General features: G+C 74.4%; 1 protein-coding gene across 2 annotated transcripts; it reads right to left on the bottom strand.

The window, feature by feature from the left end:
* Nucleotides 1-1,387: 1,387 nt before the first annotated feature.
* Nucleotides 1,388-7,488, bottom strand: ZNHIT1 (zinc finger HIT-type containing 1). Of its 2 annotated transcripts, none has more exons than XM_075124027.1 (5): nt 7,161-7,488; nt 4,107-4,277; nt 3,469-3,548; nt 2,317-2,486; nt 1,388-1,598 (listed from the first exon to the last, which is right to left on the bottom strand). In XM_075124027.1, the coding sequence occupies exons 1-5, from the start codon at nt 7,471-7,473 to the stop codon at nt 1,577-1,579; spliced, it is 756 nt and encodes a 251-aa protein (XP_074980128.1). In that variant the 5' UTR covers nt 7,474-7,488; the 3' UTR covers nt 1,388-1,576. The 2 variants fall into 2 exon arrangements, with proteins under 2 accessions (XP_074980128.1, XP_048689915.1); XM_048833958.2 differs by lacking the exon at nt 7,161-7,488 and adding an exon at nt 6,259-6,373.
* Between the last annotated feature and the right edge of the window lie 218 nt (nt 7,489-7,706).

A 7,706-nucleotide genomic window follows, 5' to 3' on the forward strand; every position in this document is an offset into this window, starting at 1 on the left:
TTCATTCCACACACGGACATAAAACATTAAAGAGAACATGGCCGCCCCCCCGCGGGGGGTGTGTGTGTGTCCCTGCCACCGGGGACGGGCCCCGCTCCGGGTGTGCGTCTGGGAGCTTTGTTTCTCTGCGTGTGAACGGAGCCAAGTGAATTGGTTTCGGTCACTATTTCATTTGCCAAAACCAGGCCGTTTGGGGGCCGCCGAACCCCTCCGTGGCCGGGAGCTGGCCCCGCGGGCTCGCCCCCGGCCCGCAGAAACCACCCGGCGAAGAGACGGGGGACAAAGCCGCCCCCTTCCGCCGGGCCGTTCGCGAAGAGCCGAGCGAAGGGTGGACCGCGGTGGGGGGCCCTTGGTTTCCCCTTCCCGACCCGTCCCACACCCAGTGCCCCCCGGCTGTGTGGGGGGTAGGGGGCACGCCTGCCTCGGGGGGGGGGGGGTTCTTCCCGGTGGGAAGTAAAGGCTGGGGGCCCGCTTAGCGGAGACCTGGGTTCCGTTCCTGGCTCTGCCACAAACTGATCTTCCGCTGGTCCCTTCGTGCCTCAGTTTCCCCCGTTGTTCCGGGTTTGGCCCACACTGGGAAGTGGCCTGGTAGCGTGTGTGTTGGGGGGGATCACTGCCCAGCAGCTAGGCTCCTCCACAGGGGCTGCAGGGCCAGTGGGCTCCCGCTGGGGGGGCAGGGGTCACATCCCATGGGGCTGCCCCGCTCCCCAGCACGGCTTCAGCTCAGAGCCGCCGGAGACCAGTGCAGAGACCGGGCCAGTAACACCTGGCACTGAGGGCAGGTGGGGTGAGGTGCCCTGGGGGTTGGGATGCAGGACCCCTGGGTTCTCTCCCCAGCTCTGGGAGGGGAGTGGGGTCTAGTTGTCGGGGGGGGCGCCTGGGGGGAGCCAGGACTCCTGGGTTCTATCCTCGGGTCTGGGAGGGGAGTGGGGTCTCGTGGTTAAAGCAGGGGGGAAGTGGGATCCAGGACTCCTGGGTTCTATCCCCAACTGGGAGAGGGGCGTGGGGTCCAGGCGTTAGAGCAGGGGGTGGGTGGAGGGGAACTACCAGCCCCCCCGTGCTCTAACCCCTAGGCCCCACTCCCTTCCACCCACCCTCACCCAGTTCCTGGGGGTACAGCTGGGCCTGAGGGAGGGAAGAAGTCACCCAGCAAGGAGAAGAACCCTGGCGCCCTGTGCAGGGCCTCTCCTTGTTGTGGGGGATCCCTGAGCTGCCCCTTACTGTGTGCCTCAGTTTCCCCTCCCTCCATGCAACAGCGTGAACTCTCAGTTCTGGGGGGGAAGGATGTATCTGTGCCCCTCCACTTGGATCTAGGCACCCCCCACCCAGTGCACTACGGGGCTGGATCCCTGGCCCACCCCAGTGAGCACAGAGAAAACACACAGGGTCTTGGGGATGGAGAATTTATTGACAGGCAGGCCCAGGGCCCCCCAGGATCAGACCCCCCCCCCCAGGCAGCAGGATAGGGGCCCCCCAAAACAGCAGGATCAGGGGCTCCCCGGGATCAGCCTCCTCCCAGGGCAGCAGGATCAGGGTCCCCAAAGGTTGGGGTGAAGATCCAGGATCCCGGGCAGGGCTAAACCGTCCACTTCAGGCACCTGCACAGAGAGACCGAGATTGGGGGGCGGGGTGAGATGGGGGCGTTGGCCGAGGCCCCCCCAGGGCGGGATGGGAGCAGCAGAGAGACCAGAGGGGCTGGGGCTCGGCCTAGGGCAAGATGTAGCATTAACAGAGAGCCCCCCAATACCTCTCCCAGGGACCCCACTGCCCGGCAACCCCCTCCCCAGCCCCGGTGCCTCCCTGAGCACTCACCTGGTCTCCTGGGGGGGGTCTCCCCTGAGAGGTGGCTGAGGGGGGTCACCCCTGGTCTCCCAGGAAGTACCTGGGGGGAACAGCAGGGGTCTCCCCTGGGAGGTACAAGGGGTATCACCTGGTGTCCTGGGAGGTACCTGGGGACGGTGGGGGTCTCCCCTGGCCTCTGGGGGTTGCGGGGGGCTCCCCGGGGCGGTGATGGGGTCCCCAGAGTCCCTGGGGGCAGTGAGGGGCTCTCTGGGTCTCCCCGGGGACAGCGGCCGGGGGGTGGGCCCTGGGGGTCCCGGCGGGGGCTCCCCGGGGTCGGTGTCCGGGGGGGGCCCTGGGGGTCCGGCGGGGTCGGGGGCCGGGCCCGGGGGGTGCCGGCGGGGTCGGGGGGGGGTCCCGGGGGGTCCCGGCGGGGTCGGCGGCCGGGGGGGGCCCGGGAGGTGCCGGCGGCCGGGGGGTCCCGGCGGGGTCGGCGGTCGGGGGCTGGGCCCCGGGGGGGGGCCCGGGGGGGCTCACCGGGTCTCCTGGTGGGTGCAGAGGCAGCGCACGGAGCAGTAGCGGGCCCCGCAGCTGACGCAGGTGTAGTGGGAGGGGAGGCCGCAGACGGTGCAGAAATGACGCTGGGGCAGGCTGGAGCGGCCCGCGCAGGCCGTCAGGTAGTTGGGGCCCTCGCCGGTGCTCAGGTTCTGGGGGGCAGGGAGAGCGTGAGTCCCGGCCGGCCCCCCACAGACCCCGCCGGCCCCCCATGCCTCCGCCCCACAGCGCCCGCTGGCCCCCCATGGCTCCGCCAGCCCCCCCTGCCTCCGCCCCACAGTCCCCACCGGCCCCCCACAGACCCCGCCGGCCCCCCATGCCTCCGCCCCACAGTCCCCGCCGGCCCCCCACGCCTCCGCCCCACAGACTCCAGCGGCCCCCCATGGCTCTGCCCCACAGTCCCGGCCCCACAGCTCCTGGATACACATCTGCCCCACAGCCACCGCTGGCCCCCCTGTGCCTTCACCACACTGCTCCTACCCCGCAGCCCCCCCCATGCTTTCCCCAGCACCCCCTTACTCCTCCTCACGCTCCAGGCCACACCTCCCTCCCCCACGAACACACAGTCCAAGCCAGGCCGGACGCCCCCCAACCCACACACACTGTGGGGCAGGACCCCCCCACACACACACACTCAATCCGTGGGGCTGGGCCAGACCCCCCCACACACACTCCGTGGGGGTTCCCTCTGGGGGTGGAGAGATCGTAGGGGGGCCTTATTCCCTCTGGGGGTGAAGACATCGTGCGGGGGGGCCTTATTCCCCCTGGGCCTGGAGAGATCGGGGGGGGCCTGATTCCCCCTGGGCCTGGAGAGATCGGGGGGGGGGGCATTACTCTCTCTGGGGGTGGCGAGATCGAGGGGGGGGCCACGGCAGGAGCCAGGCAGGCTAAGGCTCGGAGCGGTGTGGGTCCAGGGGGCGGAGGGGCTGAACCCCCGGGAGAGAGTGGACCCCCCAGAAGGGCGGTCGCACTGAAGGGGGTGCCCCCCGTGGACCGCACGGGGCCGAGAGAGAGCACGAGTCCTGAGAGTCCGTGACACCCCCCCGCCCCCCCTACACACACCCCTGCCCCCCCCACACACACCCCTTCCGGGGGCCACCCAGCCCCCCGCGCGCGCCCCGGGGCTGGCCCCACCTGCTCCTCCAGCAGCGCCTGGAAGTTTTTCCGGAAGCGGAGTTTGAAGTGATCTCCCCGGGTCTTCTTCTTCTTCTTCCCTGGGGGGGCAGAGTCGCCTTTCGAACCCGGCTCCCCACCGCTGCGGCCCAGCCGCGGGGCGGGGGGCCGGGTCCCCCGCTGCCCAGTGCGGCGGGGGCGGGGCTGCCGCCCGGCCCCACATTGACAATGAGGTTGAGAACCACTGGGTCAGAGAGAGACCGAGACCCCCACGCCCGGGGCAGAGAGACTGACGCCCCCTCATACGAGTGAGCCCCCCACCCTCTGTGGCCTGGACCCGCCCCCCAGGATACCATCGTGGGCCCCGTCCCCGGGGTCGCAAGCCCTACAATCTATCCCCCACAGCAGCCCCCACCCCGGCTCTAACCACTAGCCCCCACTGCCCTCCCGGAGCCGGGGAGAGAACCCAGGCGTCCTGGCTCCCAGCCACCCCCCCGGCTCTCACCACTAGCCCCCACTGCCCTCCCAGAGCCGGGGAGAGAACCCAGGCGTCCTGGCTCCCCGCCACCCCCCCCCGGCTCTAACCACTAGCCCCCACTGCCCCCCAGAGCCGGGGAGAGAACCCAGGCGTCCCGGCAGCTCGGGGGGCCCGGGCGCACCGGTCTCGGCGTCGTCGTCGAACTGGGGCAGGCGTTTCCCCAGCTGGGGCAGGTTGGCGTGGGGGTCGTCCTGGAAGTTGTCGTTCTCCAGCGCCTCCAGCTGGCGGTTCAGGCGGCGCTGGCGGGTGGCCCGGTCCAGGATGCGCCGCTGGCCCGGGTCCTGGGACCGCACTGGGGGGGGGGGCAGAGCCACGGGTCAGAACCGGCCCCCCGCCGGCCGAGGGCCTGCCCCCGCCCCCCCCTGCTCCCCCCACTGCCGCCCGGCCGGGCGCCCGCCCCGCCCCCGCGAACCCCGCCCAGACCCCCTGCTCCCGCCCCCGCCCCCGCGAACCCCCCCAGACCCCCTGCTCCCGCCCCGCCCCCGCGAACCCCACCCAGACCCCCTGCTCCCGCCCCGCCCCCGCGAACCCCGCCCAGACCCCCTGCTCCCGCCCCGCCCCCGCGAACCCCCCCAGACCCCCTGCTCCCGCCCCGCCCCCGCGAACCCCACCCAGACCCCCTGCTCCCGCCCCCCGCACCACCCCCCCGAGAACCCCGCCCAGACCCCCTGCTCCCGCCCCCGCCCCCCACGAACCCCGCCCAGACCCCCTGTTCCCGCCCTGCCCCCACGAACCCCACCCAGACCCCCTGCTCCCGCCCCCGCCCCCCACGAACCCCGCCCAGACCCCCTGTTCCCGCCCTGCCCCCACGAACCCCACCCAGACCCCCTGCTCCCGCCCCGCCCCCGCGAACCCCGCCCAGACCCCCTGCTCCCGCCCCGCCCCCGCGAACCCCACCCAGACCCCCTGCTCCCGCCCCCGCCCCCCCGAGAACCCCCCCAGACCCCCTGCTCCCGCCCCCCGCACCACCCCCCCGAGAACCCCGCCCAGACCCCCTGCTCCCGCCCCCGCCCCCCACGAACCCCGCCCAGACCCCCTGTTCCCGCCCTGCCCCCACGAACCCCACCCAGACCCCCTGCTCCCGCCCCGCCCCCACGAACCCCACCCAGACCCCCTGCTCCCGCCCCGCCCCCGCGAACCCCCCCAGACCCCCTGCTCCCGCCCCGCCCCCGCGAACCCCACCCAGACCCCCTGCTCCCGCCCCGCCCCCGCGAACCCCCCCAGACCCCCTGCTCCCGCCCCGCCCCTGCGAACCCCACCCAGACCCCCTGCTCCCGCCCCGCCCCCGCGACCCCCCAAAAACCCCACCCAGACCCCCTGCTCCCGCCCCGCCCCCACGAACCCCGCCCAGACCCCCTGCTCCCGCCCCGCCCCCGCGAACCCCACCCAGACCCCCTGCTCCCGCCCCGCCCCCGCGACCCCCCAAAAACCCCGCCCAGACCCCCTGCTCCCGCCCCCTGCCCCGAGAACCCCACCCAGACCCCCTGCTCCCGCCCCCCCGAGAACCCCCAGACCCCCTGCTCCCGCCCCCCGCACCACCCCCCCGAGAACCCCGCCCAGACCCCCTGCTCCCGCCCCCGCCCCCCACGAACCCCGCCCAGACCCCCTGTTCCCGCCCTGCACCCACGAACCCCACCCAGACCCCCTGCTCCCGCCCCGCCCCCGCGAACCCCGCCCAGACCCCCTGCTCCCGCCCCGCCCCCGCGAACCCCACCCAGACCCCCTGCTCCCGCCCCCGCCCCCCCGAGAACCCCCCCAGACCCCCTGCTCCCGCCCCCCGCACCACCCCCCCGAGAACCCCGCCCAGACCCCCTGCTCCCGCCCCCGCCCCCCACGAACCCCGCCCAGACCCCCTGTTCCCGCCCTGCCCCCACGAACCCCACCCAGACCCCCTGCTCCCGCCCCGCCCCCACGAACCCCACCCAGACCCCCTGCTCCCGCCCCGCCCCCACCAACCCCGCCCAGACCCCCTGCTCCCGCCCGCCGGACCCCCGAGAACCCCCCCAGACCCCCTGCTCCCGCCCCGCCCCCGCGAACCCCACCCAGACCCCGCCCAGACCCCCTGCTCCCGCCCCCCCGAGAACCCCCCCAGACCCCCTGCTCCCGCCCCCGCCCCCCCGCGAACCCCGCCCAGACCCCCTCCTCCCGCCCCCCCGAGAACCCCCCCAGACCCCCTGCTCCCGCCCCCTGCCCAGATCCCCTGCTCCCGGCCCCCCACGAACCCCGCCCAGCCCCCCACCATCCCCTTCCGCTCCCCGCCACCTCCCCGCTACCTGCCACCTTCTTCTCCACCATGCTGGGGCCGGGCTGGGGGGGGGCCGGCGTCACTTCTGGGAGCCGCCCCCCGCCGCCATCTTAGGCGGAGAAGCCCCGCTTCCGCCTCCCCCGCTCGGCCCCGCCCCCCGCCGCCGCCATCTTAGCCGGGGCACCCCCGCTTCCGCTTCCCTCCGCTAGGCCCCGCCCCCCGCCGCCGCCATCTTAGCCGGGGCACCCCCGCTTCCGCCTCCCCCCGCTAGGCCCCGCCCCCCGCCGCCGCCATCTTAGCCGGGGCACCCCCGCTTCCGCCTTCCCCCGCTAGGCCCCGCCCCCCGCTGCCATCTTAGGCGGGGCAGCCCCGCTTCTGCTTCCCTCCGCTAGGCCCCGCCCCCTCGGTGCTGGGGGGGCGGGGATCTGTTCCTGGTCCCCCACCCGCCCCAGCTCCTGTGGGGAGGAGCCAGGGGGGCGGGGGCTAGGTCAGCTGTGGCGGGGGGGGGGCGTCTGGGCAGGGCCCGTCTACACTGACCTGGGCTGGACCCCCCCCGCCTAGTGCCCCCCCAGCGCCCCTCCCCCCCAGCACCCGAGTCCCTGCCCCCCCCACCATCCAGAGGGGTCCCCCCACCCCCGACAGGGCTCACCCCTGAACTAGCCCAGCCCCCGGGCACCCCCCCCCCGCAAGGGCTTGTTACAGCCACTGGCCGGGCGTGAGGGGGGGGACGCACCAGGCAGCCCCCCAGCCCAGATCTGCCCCCCACCCACCCTCCAGGGCGCTTGGGGGCGGCCCCCGGATCTTCCCACGTCCATCCTGGGGCCGGGGCGAGACCCTGACCGAGCCCCGACTCTCCACGTGGACCCAGCTCCCCCCCCCGACGGCGTGCGGAAGGGGGGGGTGCAAGCAGGGTCCCCCCCACACACACACCTGTCAGCGGGGGCACAGATCTCCTCTGGGGCCGGGGCGGGGAGAGCGAACTGCTCCGGCCCCGGGCCCGCGGATCCAGCTCCTCCAGCCGGGGGGGGGTGGGGGGCACAAACGGGGCCCAGTGATTCTGGCCGTGCCCCCCGCCCGCCCCCCGAGAGGAGACGGAGGGGCGCTGACAGGCGTCAGCAGCCCCCCGGCTTGCCCCGGCCCCGTGAAGGCCCGAAGCCCAAGCATGCCGGGGCTCGTCTACACGGCCACGTGGGGGGAGGTTCCGGGGCGCCGGAGCGAAGAAGCCGCCCCAGCCCGGAGCCATGGAAGTGACGCCCCCCCCCGCCCCCTGCGCTAGGCCTCGTGGGGGCGATTTCCCGGCTCGGGCGGGAGGGAGCCGCCGACTCCGCCAGACACGCGCCGCTGGCGTGGCCCTAGTGTAGACGAGTCTCTGGGGCGGACCCCCCCCCCCCCGCCCGCAATTGGCGCAGTGACCCCACCGAGTGCTTTCTACCCGTTGGGTTGGTGGAATTGTGCCACTGTGGGGGGAGGGATTTT

The sequence above is a fragment of the Caretta caretta genome, chromosome 28 (genome assembly GCF_965140235.1).
Source record: "Caretta caretta isolate rCarCar2 chromosome 28, rCarCar1.hap1, whole genome shotgun sequence".
In the NCBI taxonomy this organism is placed as follows: domain Eukaryota; kingdom Metazoa; phylum Chordata; order Testudines; family Cheloniidae; genus Caretta; species Caretta caretta.

Excerpts from the sequence above, each read along its gene's own strand:
- ZNHIT1 (XM_075124027.1), bottom strand. The coding sequence starts at position 7,473 with ATGGCTCCGGGCTGGGGCGGCTTCTTCGCTCCGGCGCCCCGGAACCTC. Across the intron at positions 2,487-3,468 it reads AGGCGCTGCTGGAGGAGCAG|AACCTGAGCACCGGCGAGGG; the intron begins GTGGGGCCAGCC and ends CCTGCCCCCCAG. Across the intron at positions 1,599-2,316 it reads TGCACCCACCAGGAGACCCG|GTGCCTGAAGTGGACGGTTT; the intron begins GTGAGCCCCCCC and ends CTCTCTGTGCAG.